General features: G+C 53.4%; 1 protein-coding gene across 1 annotated transcript in view; it reads left to right on the forward strand.

The window, feature by feature from the left end:
* Positions 1–3: 3 nt before the first annotated feature.
* Positions 4–11,489, forward strand: part of PYGB (phosphorylase, glycogen; brain) — a gene marked incomplete at its 5' end in the record, with an annotated part of 17,877 nt that continues 6,391 nt past the window's right edge. Inside the window, 7 exons of the mRNA XM_009574157.1 lie at positions 4–161; positions 2,482–2,583; positions 4,475–4,553; positions 5,424–5,527; positions 6,992–7,123; positions 9,680–9,791; positions 10,875–10,957. Coding sequence (XP_009572452.1) covers positions 4–161; positions 2,482–2,583; positions 4,475–4,553; positions 5,424–5,527; positions 6,992–7,123; positions 9,680–9,791; positions 10,875–10,957 — 770 coding nt within the window. The remainder of the gene's footprint in view (positions 162–2,481; positions 2,584–4,474; positions 4,554–5,423; positions 5,528–6,991; positions 7,124–9,679; positions 9,792–10,874; positions 10,958–11,489) is intronic.

The following is an 11,489-nucleotide window of genomic DNA, read 5'->3' on the forward strand; positions in this document are numbered from 1 at the left end:
TGCGCAAGAGCTTCAACCGCCACCTCCACTTCACCCTCGTCAAGGACCGCAATGTCGCCACCCCCCGCGACTACTACTTCGCGCTGGCCCACACGGTGCGCGATCACCTGGTGGGGCGCTGGATCCGCACCCAGCAGCACTACTACGAGCGGGACCCCAAGGTGAAGCGGGGGGAAGCCGGGCTTCGAGGGGACGAGGATGGGGACGGGGTGCGGTGGCTGCATCTTCCCTGTCGGCCCCGCGCGTGTCTCCGTGTCCCCCTGACGGGCGTCACTGCAGACGTGGCCCGTGGGTATCCCCATGGCCATGTCCCTCACGTGCATCTCACAGTGGCCATGGCCCCTTGGGCATCACCACAGCCGTGGCCCCTGGCCAATGGCCGTGTCCCTCGTGCACCTCACCATGGCTTCTTCCCCGTGGGCATCGCCACAGCTGTATCCCTCGCATGCACCCTGCTGTGGCTGTGTCCCCATGGGCATCACCACGGCCATGTACCTTGTGTGCACCTTGCCATGGCCGTGGCCCTCATGCACCTCACTGTGGCTGTGTCCCCATGGGCCTTGCCCCAGTCACGTCCTTCGCACACATCTTGCCATGGCTGTGTCCCCATGGGCCTCACCATGGCCATGTCCCTCATGCAGTTCGCCATGGTTGTGTCCCCACAAGCTTCTTTGCAGCCCTGTCCCAATGAGCGTTGCTGCAGCCATGTCCTCCCTCAGGCATCCCCACAACTGTAATCCCTTGTGCCGTGTCACAGCCACATCCCCTGTGATCCCCCTGTGAGCATGTCCTCACACGTGCCTTGCTGCTGCCAGCTCCTCTGCATGCTTCACTGCGGCCATGTCCTGCACTCGCACCACTGCAGTGGTGTCCCCTGTAGGCATCGTCACCTCCACGTCTTGGCACATGCTTCAGCACAGCCATGTCCTGGCTTCACTCCTGCAGGGCCCACAGGCAGCTCGGCTTTGAGGCTGGGCTGGAGAAGAGTTTCTTGCCTCGTGCAAACCAGACAAGCTCTCCCAGGTCACCAAACCCCAGGGAGCTGGCGGTTCCCAGGAGACTCAGCCTGCTCCCTCCTCTCCTCCCCACTTGTCAAGTCAGGATGGCAGTGCTGGAGATGTTGGGGGCTGCAGGACATTACTCAGCCTTAATCCTTTTGAACTAAGACCTGATCCAGCACTTAACTGGAGAGCCCCAGAGGGCAGGTGCATACTAGAAGAGGCACATACCTTCCCAGTGTGCAGGCAGCTGCCTCCCCGAGTCAGCTCTTTTCTCGGGGTTATAAATATTGCCTTGACACAAGAAACAAACTGCACTTTCACTCTGGTACGGCTGCACATGTCCTGGGAGTTACGCCGGTGCGTGAAGCTCTCCCTTTTATCCTTACTCACACAAATGGGCTCTGATCCGTAGTGCTGCACTAACAGAAGGGATTGTACAGATCCCATAAAGACTAAGAGGAGCTTGGAGTGTGTTTGCTTACTGTCCTCTGCGCTTAGATTTTCACTAGAAACACGTCCCTGTGGGAGACTGAAAGGAGCAGAGTATTTATGCAACTGTGCGATGTTTTCAGTCTTTCCAATCAGCCCCAAGGAACAGATGGACCCTTTCAGACTGCCAGCAGAGGTGGCAGAGCGGATAATCCTGCTGCTTAGCAGGGAGAGATCCAGCTACGAAGGAAAGAGATTCAAGGGGAAGCACGATTTAAAGTCAGGCTATTGCTCTGTTAAAAATTCCTCTTTATTTATAAAAATATCTATAGCGATAAATCTGAGTGAGGGCAAAAGTTTGCACAGCCTGCTTCTCATCCTACAAACAGGCTTTCATCAGCATTCGTGGCACAGGCACAGCTCCTCTGAATCTTGGAAGGTCACCGCAGAGCAGCCTGTCTTGCATAGTTGTGCTGGGAACCCTGCCACCCGTGGGACAGTTTATTTGTTCAACAGGGTGAAACGTGTGCGTGAAACTCGGTGCAGGGAGAACAGGAGGACCCATGCGATAGGAGCTCTGGGAAATCGCTAGCAGGAAGGGGCCTGGCCCTGAGCCTGGCCAGCGTGCGTGGGGCGGGGGGCTCGCTTCGGCTTTCAGCAGGCTCTGGATCAGCTTCAGCTCAGCCTGGGAAAACTTTAAAAGCCCAGCGTAAGCATCACCTAGGCTGAGCTTGACAGTGTATAAATACACCATTCAGCATCCTAGATAATTCTTGCCCTAAGTTAATTAGGGAAACACTTAACAGGCAATGAGATTTTTCTATAGAAGGCTGTTGGCAGGGAGACGCGCGGCAGAGGGTTGGCTAGCATCCCGTGTGAGATCCTTCTGACAAACAAACTGTGGTGCGTGGTGTTCAGGAGCCGGTGCCAAGAGCCAGTTTGGGGAGATGTCCCTACTCTGGAAAGCACTTGGGTCTGGTCTTAATTTTAAGTGACTTTGGTGAAAGCGAAGTGCTGTGCTGTGTGTAAGCATCTTGCTTTGCCTCCCCAGCGCATTTACTACCTGTCCCTGGAGTTCTACATGGGCCGCACTCTGCAGAACACCATGGTGAACCTGGGCCTGCAGAACGCTTGCGATGAAGCCATTTACCAGGTGAAGTCTTGGGTCCCAGGTCCCCCTGAGGAGCTGGCCAAACTTTTCCACGCAGAGGGCTGAGTATCTTTATTTCTCAGGGCTTCCTCCTAAAAATGTGTTATTTTGACTAAACAAAGTGAGGCTTGGCTCTCTATTAGTGTTTTTCATCCCCTAGAGAAGACCATGGGAGGACCTTGGGGTTCCTCGAGAGTTGGAGTATGGTTTTCTCAAACCACCGTTTTCCTGTAATGGCTGGGAAAATCCAGAGGAGTATCCAGAAAGCAACACCCAGTATCCCAAAAGACTAGGGAGTCCCAGGCTGCAAATAGCTTTCCATTACTAGGAGAGATGATGGCTCATCACAGGAGATGTAGTCTAATAGGGGAGGCAGGGCCAGAACGGGGAACTGGAGCACCAAAACACCAAATTACAGTTCATACATGCAGGTACACAAGGCACAGCAGCACCGCTGCCAGATAAAAGTGAACCACGGGGAAGGAAGAAAGGTGGGAAATCATTTGCTTGAATTAAAATGTCATCAGATGAGTTCAAACTGGAAAAAACACAGCTGAGTACCACCAAGGCAATCACAAATGCGAGGCCATGGTTACTTAGGCTTGCAGCCACCTCTGCAGCAGGACAGTGACCTTTTTGACAGAGTATGAGTTTTGGGGCTTTCTCACCCAAAAGCTTAATTTCACTCCCTCCTTTTCCCCTCTGCCCCACTGGATTGATCCATGTTACACTTTCTAGCAGAAGTTGGGCTCTGTCACTGTCTCTTAAAATGAGGTGCTACAATTGCTGATGAAATGTCTTGGTGAGCACTTTCCCTGCCAAGGGCTGGGAAGGGATTTCCAGGGAGGGATCTGACACATTTCCTCTCTGAGGTATCGTGCCTCAGAGAGCAAGCTGTTTTTTTCAGGGAGGATCCTCAAGTTCCTTTGCAAGGCATTTTCCATGTGCTGATTTGGCCCAACATGCGAGCAGAGGATTCCCTTGCTGTAGCCTCCAACATGTGGAGCTCGTTGTGGCCAGCTGGGATGGGAGGTCTCGTATCCAGCATGGCTCTGTCACTGAGAGAATTCGCCTCGGTTTTTGTGACAACGTCACACTGTGCATGAGGCATTCCCAGCTTATGGTTGCAGACCACTGAAGCACTGGGAGAGTGGTTTGGGGAGCAGCCATGGTGTCGGCCTGACTGCCCGCTGTCCCGCTCTCCCCCCTGGCACCAAGGTGAGATACTGATGCCCTCCAAGAGGCAGCATCTCTTGACTCCTGGAGAGTCCTTGCTGCTAGCATGCTTAGCCTTCATCTGGCAGCAGCCCCTGGGCTGGAAAACAAATGGCCCGAGAGATGCAGCAGAGGAGACGACCGCTTCCAGCCATGGACTCCGGCCAAGGAGCTCGCAGCAGGCTGGGCAGGATGCGGGAAGGCACAGAGCGTAGTGGCGAACGCTGCAGTAACCAGCTGCCAACGTGGTCGTGCCCTTCCTCAAGGACCAGACAGGTGCAAGCAGAGGGGCGGTGCACGTACCCGGGCAGGACTCAGAGGTCCCTTGTGCGCCAACTTGGCCATTTGCCATTCTGTCTCCAACGGCGAGTTCGGTGGAAGGGCCTCCTGGCGTGAGGGGCTGCCAGGAGACGAGTGTTTTGTTTGAGGTCTCTAAGGAAACCTAGTTCATGGGAAAGCGACGTTTGATGATGGGCTAAATTGTTTTCCAGTTAATTGGGCTGCCCGTGGACCAGAGGCTGGTGAGATGTTTTGTGGGAAGGGGATGCAGAGACCCCCGTGGGTTTAATTTCCCATGGTGTGGGTTGTTTTGGGATCTGTGTTTGACCTCCTCGGAGAGCAGCCCCAGGGCGTGTGCTTCGGGTGGTAACATGTTCTGCTGTGGCTCTTTCCCCAATAGCTGGGTTTGGACTTGGAGGAGCTGGAAGAAATCGAAGAAGATGCTGGACTGGGAAATGGAGGCCTGGGCCGCCTGGCAGGTAATACAGGGAGAGGGGAGCCTCCTCCTCGTGCAGAGTGCACGGGGACCGAGGGTGGCCTGGCTGGAGGCTGTCACGCCCTCGACGCCAGCACCACAGTGGGACAGCATGCAGACCTCAGCCCGCATCTGCCCCGCAGCCCTTCAGCAGCGTGGTACCCTCCTGCCTGCTCCTGGCTGGCCAGAAACAAGCCCCCTCCCCAGTGAAAGCATCCAGGAGATGTCGTTGTGTAATCTGCAGCACAGCAGGCGGGGCTGCGGCTGAAAGAGGCTGTCTGGAGCCTTTGTCCTCACTTCCCTGTGAGATCTCTCACTTTTTGGAGGCACCCAAGCAGCTCTCACGTAGGCAGACTGTTGGCTGCTATTTTAGTTTGCCTGTCCCACGGGACTGCTGGAGACAAGAGCTCCCCAATACGGAGGAAATGCCAGGGCTGATCTTTACCAGAGCTGCCCCGGACTGAGGGCTGGAAGGGTGTGCTTTGGAAGCAGTAATAGCGAAGTAGCTGATGGAGCAGCGAGTCAGGGTCAGAAGCCCTGCTTTACCAGGCAGGCAGGCTTAGAGCAAGGCGTGGGCACCTCAAGCAAGTTTAGAAGAGTTCTCACTGTAACGAGGCTGGATTTGGGTTTTTGGTGACCTGTCCTTGTCACCAACAACTTTGGGGTGTTCATGGTGGCTCAGCAGGACATGCATGGGGTCCTGCTGCAGGCTATCCCCTTCTGTCCCTTTTGCACGCAGATCTTCTCTGAGTAATAAATGTTTCCAGTGGCATTGGTTGTGGCAGCTCCTCACCCCCATGCACAGCACGCTGTAGCGGGTGCAGCGAGCGAGGGGTGAGGTTCCTTGCAGCATGACCACGCTCTGCTCTTCCAGCTTGCTTCCTGGACTCCATGGCCACGCTGGGGCTGGCGGCATACGGTTACGGCATCCGCTACGAGTTCGGTATCTTCAATCAGAAGATTGTCGACGGCTGGCAGGTACATTGGCAAACTCAAGTCACCCTTTCTCCTTCTGTTTCGTGCTGTGCTGGCCACTTCTGCCTGTGGACAAGGCCTGGCCACACAAACAGCACTGCAGTGCCTTGAGTATTTCATAAACTGGGCATTTGAGCCCATCACCTGGTGCCAAATGGGCTGTCACTTCCTACCGTTTGTGCTGACCCTAGGACTCTGACCACCTGAGCAAAGAGAAGTGATGAGGGCAGTGGGGTGTGTGTGCGGCAGGCACTCACTCAGGGACATGTTCAAGCTCATCCATGCCAGTCACCCGGCAAGATGGTGTTGGAGCTGAGCCCACAGGGCATGGCTGGGACCAGAGGTCTCCCTGCCGGGGGCTCCATGGCACAGCTGCAACAACCCGAGTCCCATCCAGCCTGGCAGTGAGTGGGCAAGGAGTCAGGCTAAGGATGAAGATGTGGCTAAACACCTCATGAAGGTGTCTGGTGGAGGATGAATTTGAACATAATGGAACACATGCAAGTGCCTGGGGTGCTGCTGTTCCTGCGGGTTCCCTGGGAGGCTGGCAGCGGGGGCTTAAACAGGGACTCTCCTCTAGCATTAATGATAATATTTTGCAAGTGAAAATAGGCTAAAAAACTGCCCCAGCTGGCAGTTTTCCCTAGTGTATGTCTGGAAATGGTTTCCATTAGGAGAATTGCCTTGCTTCTGAGCATAAATGACCTTTTTTCCCCTTAAAATAGCTCTCAATAAGTCAGGGAGGGTGAGAGGTTTGAGGGTTGTTTTTTCCTTCTTCCCCACAAAGAAGCTGCAATGCTAGGCCCTATAAATGGTGAAAACAGGTAAAAAAGCATCCACTGGAATTGGTTTAATGTTACTTAAAAAAGAACAGGGGCGGTGGCGATACTGGGTTGTGGCTCAGACCTGCCCTCCACCTGGCAGAGAAATGCCTGCAGGCACAGAGCATCTCTCCAAGTGCCTCAGCCCCTCTGGTTTCTGGTGCACATCAGCCTTGGTGGCTCTGCTGAGTTCACTTCACTCCCATTGGTGCTGTTCTGAGCAGAGAGGAGAAATCCTCTCTGGCAGAAGGCAGAGCAGTTAGCAAGACCTGGGTTACAGAGGGTGGTTTGTGGCCAGGAACAGCACCGATGGGCTTCTAGGGAAACACATCCCACATATCCCACTATCATGGTCAAACTGGATGTAAAGGCCTCAAGACAGACTGAGTGCAGCAATCTGTGCAGTTTGGATAGTTTAAACCTGTACAGCTCTGTAAAGCCCGTAGAGGCTGATTTATTTATACCAGCTGGGATGTAATCATCCATGTTTCAAAAAGCCCAGCTGTCCTCTAGAGGCCTCTGCATATCCATTTTTAAAGCCAGATTACTAAAGCTTTGCTTTTAAACTGGCCTCCCCTCGGAGAGCCTAGTTTAGCCTTCACTTGGAGACACAAGCCATCACTTGAACCCCGTTTGCCTCCTGCAGGTGGAGGAGGCCGATGACTGGCTACGCTACGGCAATCCCTGGGAGAAAGCTCGCCCAGAGTACATGCTCCCCGTGCACTTCTATGGCCGTGTGGAAAACACCCCTGAGGGTGTGAAGTGGATTGACACCCAGGTACCAACATCTCCCTCGGTGCTGGGCTGGGGGAGGATGGGCGAGGGTAGCGTGGAGGGGGAGAGTCTGTCCCCAGGCTGCCTAAGGTGGTCAGACTTTGCTTCTCTCCCAGTCTGGCAAAACTCTCTCTGCTACCCTTGCAGTTATGGTGACTTTGTTGGCTGCAGCTGCAGCAGGATTTGAGGAAAAAGAGGGATGATACTCAGTCTCAGCTGTAACTTCAGATCAGTTGGGGCCTCCTTCTCTACTGATCTCCAGGCTGAAGCCCCACGGTCTTGCATGGATTTATGTCGGAGGAGGACTGTATCCCTGGCAGCTGTGCTAGGCTCCTTCCAGACTGCTCCTGGCTACCACTCACTCAAACCCAGTGGTTTTCCACGTGGTTCTGGTGCTGCTGCTGTGGGTGGAGATTCACCTTGTGGGGTGTCCATGGAGCAATCCTGTGGGTGTTTAACTCCCGTGATCGGAGCAAGTTCCTCTTTCCCAGACCAGCCTGATGGGTAGAGTGCTGTCAGGGGAGGCTGGAGGCATGGTTTCATGTCTCCAGTCTGCCTGGAGGCCTTCTGTGGCATCGTGGAGAGCAAACGCTTCTTCAGCCTCCCACAATTGGGGAGGTAATGCTGTGCTTCAGGAGCACGTGCCTGCTCAGAGCACAGGCTGCTGTGTCGTAAATGCATTCCAGTCTTACAGGTAAGGAAGGCAAGCTTTAAAGAGGCACATATTTATTAAGAGGATTGAAGATGTTTCAGCTTCTCCTGTTTAAGCACTGCCCAGGATGGAGGAAGGAAGGACTATGAATTTCTCTGGCATTCAGGGACATGATGTAACCTTGTTCCCATGATGTTCAAGGGTCTCTCAGCCTGATGAGCCAGCTCTGTCTGTCTGAGGAGCGCACAGTCATAAAGCCAAGCCAAAAGCACCAAAAGCTGAAGCTCAGTTGCAGAGTCGCCTGGACCCGCTCAGAGGAGAAATAAACCAGGTCCTTTTCCAGGGACCCTGGTTGTCAAAGGCTGTGCAGTGATGTAGGCCATTCCCAGGACACACACAGTGCAGGGGTTCAACGCTACAGCCCTGTGAACAGCATGGAGGCACCGTGCCAGAGCTCTCTGGGGAAGCAGACATCCACTTGGGGACCGAGTGCCATTGCCTTTCACCGTGCTCCTCTTCTGACCCCGGCAGTAGTTCGGGGTTTCAGGGATCCCAAGCAGTGCAGTGGAAACGCTGCTTCCCACAAGGAGGTGAATTTTCAGATAGTGCCATTAAGGGAACAAGTTGGAAAGGCTCAAAAAAGCCAAAGACACAGTCTCCAAATATAGCATCGCTCAGTTCATGTGATGTGTGCCCCAGTCCCATGGTCAGGCAGGGCAGGCTTTCTGCCTGCTTCCATGTTCGGAGCTGGTAATAGCAGCTTTGAGAGCCTGAGCTTTTGCTGATTCTCCGCAGAAGGGAGGTGTTGCTGATGCCAGCACAAAGAGGCTGTTCAGGGCCAACATGCTGATCTGCCTGGGTTTCCGTGCCCTGTGAGCACAGCTCCTTCAGTTCTCTGCTGCCTCTTACATCTTTGCTTGGGGACAGCCTCTGGCTGCTGGGCTGTCATGCTGGCACTGATTTGTCCAGGAGGATGCTGGCTCCTTTTGCCGGCATCAGAGAGGCAGCCCAGGCTCTGTGCTGCAGGGTCAGGGCCTTGCTCTGCAAGCACCGTTCAGCTCTGCTGGCATAAGCCCTCAGCCTCGTTGTTCCAGGCTGAGGTTGGGGTGCCTTGCCTTGCCGCTCAGCAGGTCTGGAGGCATGCAGATGTTGGCACAGCAGTGAGCTGGAGCACACAAGCTTGGAAGCACATCCATGCCTTGCCTGGCTAGTGTAATCTGAGCTGGGAGCCCCAGTGTTACTCCCTGTAGCCATGCATGCAGCATCCTCATGCTTAAGCATCATCCGCAGACTGCACTAATAGTTTTGCACTCATGTTCAGTTTGGGTGCTGGAGATCTCAGTGGATTTACCCAGGCAGGTTCAACAAACCTTGAACATGGAGTGAATTGCTCTGGGAATGGTGCTGTGGTGGTAGGGTTTGGTCCTGGCAGGCTGCAGAAGGCTAACGGGCAGGATTCAGGCTGTGGAATTTATCCCAGATGGAAACACAAAGGTCCCAGCTGCCCTGGCCCTACCCCAGCACAGATAGAATCACAGTGGCCAGCTGAGGATGCTTGCAGTGCTCTGGTGAATAGCTAATAGTTATGCCAGTTGGTATAGGAAGGTCAGCAGGTTGCTTGCAACTCTCTTTTACATTTCATTGATGGGCTTGTAACTCCAGTTTGTCAGTAAAGCTCCAAACAGCTCTGCTTGTCCTATTAAAGCTTTGCCAGTGGGTGCTGGAAGTGCCTATGATAGCAGGGAAGTTTGTGAAGCTCAGCAGGCATGTTTTAGTGAGGTGGGATTGTTACCACAGCCAGGAGTTGTCTGTGTCCTCTGGATTCTTCCTGCAGAGGTTTCAGCCACTTTCCCACCTTCTCTGAGGCCACCATGCTGCTAATCAGAGGGGAATACTGTCCTTTTGCAGGTTGTCCTTGCTATGCCTTACGACACGCCAGTGCCAGGATACAAGAACAACACTGTAAACACCATGAGGCTGTGGTCTGCAAAAGCGCCCAATGACTTCAACCTCCAAGAGTGTAAGTGCTATCCCTCCACTGCCTCTCTTCTAGCCAGGCTGGGACATGGTTGTTCCTGTGTGCATAGCACTTGGCGCAGCACTCTCCATCTGGCCTGCTTTATCCATATCTCCTGGCTACCTCCAAAACACAGCACTGTGTGCGCATCCATGGATCACACTACCTCCAACCACTTCCAGAGCCCTCATGCACCAGGACACCCATCCGTCCTCCTTCCATCCCCATCACGCTTATCATGCTCTGAAAACCTGCCCTATGCCTTCCCCAAGTGATAGACCACCTGCCACTACGTTTCCCACATTACCAAATGAGCTGCAAACCCACACTTGCCATGGAGGGTCATTTCTGTGCAGCATCATCCCTTAGTGCTGAAGGAAGAAAGCAGCAGAGCCCACCTTACTGTTGGTTTCCTTTTGGTCTACATGTGACCTCTCTAGTGCATTTTTCAGGCTCTAACTGTAGTGCTGAAGAGCAGATACAGGGCAACTAACGTACCAAATGTCAGTGCTAGGCTGTTACAGAAGGGGAAGGTTTTAGGCTAGACTGATTTGATTTATTCTTCCATACTGGTAAGCGCAGAGATGTGTGTGTCCAAGCAGCCCTGCCAGAAGAACTTGTGTGGGACAAGAGGTGATGGCTCTCGAGTCCTTATAATGTCTCCTCAGTTCTTGATTGGCAGCTGTGAGCTGGGTTTCGGATGAGCCTTTTGTACGCTTTAGGAGTTGAGTGTGATTGCGGTCTTCGTGCTTCTTTGCCCTGCCCCATTTCTCCTCAGTCCTTAAGCAAGATGGCTGGTCACTCACTTCCTTTTTTTCCTTCTCTGGCTGCTATCTGTCTTCAGTTTCTGTCCTTCCTGATATGTGTGTCTGAGAAACTGGAGATGTGCCTTTCTCTTACCCCATCTCATCCTGTCTCTCTGGCGCCTTTCACACATGTACATTCCCATTCATATTTCATTAATACGAGCCTGAATGTTCCTGTTACAAATCTCTCTATGAGAGAAGAGGGAAAAGCGCACTGTCAGGGACCTGCCTGAATCTCTACGGCTGCTGCAGTGCTGTGTGTATTTCTTTCTTGCTACAGTCAATGTGGGTGACTACATCGAGGCGGTGTTGGACAGAAACCTGGCAGAAAACATATCCAGAGTCCTGTACCCAAATGACAATGTGAGTGACTCTCTCGCCTCTCTTCCCTGCTTCTCCTCCCTTCCGGGATCATCCTCCCTGTAGTTGTATTGCCTTGTTTGCAAGCACAAAGTCATGGCCACCTGATGTTTATTGTTCTGGTTTGAGGATTTTTAGTACAATAGGTTGGCCCCATAATTCTCAGTGAACAGATGCTGGCTCCAGAGGTTCTCTGCTGACTGACGGCAGCTGAGAGTCTGGCCCATATTGTATAGCTGCTCTGTTGCCTGCTGCAAGGAGAGGAACACATATTACTCATTCAAATTCAAGGCAGTTGCCAATTTACATGACTTACCCTTTGCAAAAGTAAGTTGTCATTTCAGAGGCGGCCACGCGGGGGGGACTTGTTTCCATCCCCAGTTCAAGGGATTTCTTGCTGCAGGGACTGTCCCAGGCCATGCACTCACTGGGCACCGGATCCAAAAGAGAAGAGCCCTCACTGTCTAGTCATTGACTAGCATCTGTGCTGGAAAAGCTCATCTCATGCACTTTACCCCCACCCTCTGATTCCTGC

This window comes from Fulmarus glacialis, unplaced genomic scaffold, assembly GCF_000690835.1.
Source record: "Fulmarus glacialis isolate BGI_N327 unplaced genomic scaffold, ASM69083v1 scaffold3743, whole genome shotgun sequence".
In the NCBI taxonomy this organism is placed as follows: domain Eukaryota; kingdom Metazoa; phylum Chordata; class Aves; order Procellariiformes; family Procellariidae; genus Fulmarus; species Fulmarus glacialis.